Here is a 493-nt window from a genome sequence, read left to right on the forward strand (position 1 = left end):
TCCCTACAGCACCTCCCCTCTTACAGGCGATTCTGGCGGCCCCCTGATCATTCACAAGAGGAGTCGCTTCATTCAGGTGAGTTCTCCCTTTCCGACTGCGGGGAGATGCTCCACAGAGCAGGGGAGCTCAGGGCGTGTGGCTGCCGAGAGCAGGGCAGAGCCTTCCCTGCCTTAGGGCTGCTCTTCAGACTGGAGGCCCAGGGCCGTGTCTGGCTCGTGTGTGTCAAGGACAGGGCCGGGTGGGTCTCCAGTCTCATTCCTTTGGGTCAGCTTGGATACATCTGGGAGTAGCCACGTTTCTGGGGATGAGGAAGGGGTCCTATCGTCCCCTTGGCTCTGCAGGTCGGCGTCATCAGCTGGGGAGTGGTGGATGTCTGTAAGAACCAGAGGCGGGAACAGCAGGTACCTGCTCACGCGCGCGACTTTCACATCAACCTCTTCCACGTGCTGCCCTGGCTCAAAGAGAAACTCAAAGATGAAGACCTGGCATTTC

General features: G+C 59.2%; 1 protein-coding gene across 1 annotated transcript in view; it reads left to right on the forward strand.

Annotated features, from left to right (window-relative positions):
* Positions 1–489, forward strand: part of CFB (complement factor B) — a gene marked incomplete at its 3' end in the record, with an annotated part of 7,851 nt that extends 7,362 nt beyond the window's left edge. The window contains exons 17-18 of the mRNA XM_014590089.2: positions 27–76; positions 343–489. Coding sequence (XP_014445575.1) covers positions 27–76; positions 343–489 — 197 coding nt within the window. The remainder of the gene's footprint in view (positions 1–26; positions 77–342) is intronic.
* Positions 490–493: the final 4 nt, after the last annotated feature.

The sequence above is a fragment of the Tupaia chinensis genome, unplaced genomic scaffold (genome assembly GCF_000334495.1).
Source record: "Tupaia chinensis unplaced genomic scaffold, TupChi_1.0 Scaffold000403_1, whole genome shotgun sequence".
NCBI classification, from domain to species: Eukaryota; Metazoa; Chordata; class Mammalia; order Scandentia; family Tupaiidae; genus Tupaia; species Tupaia belangeri.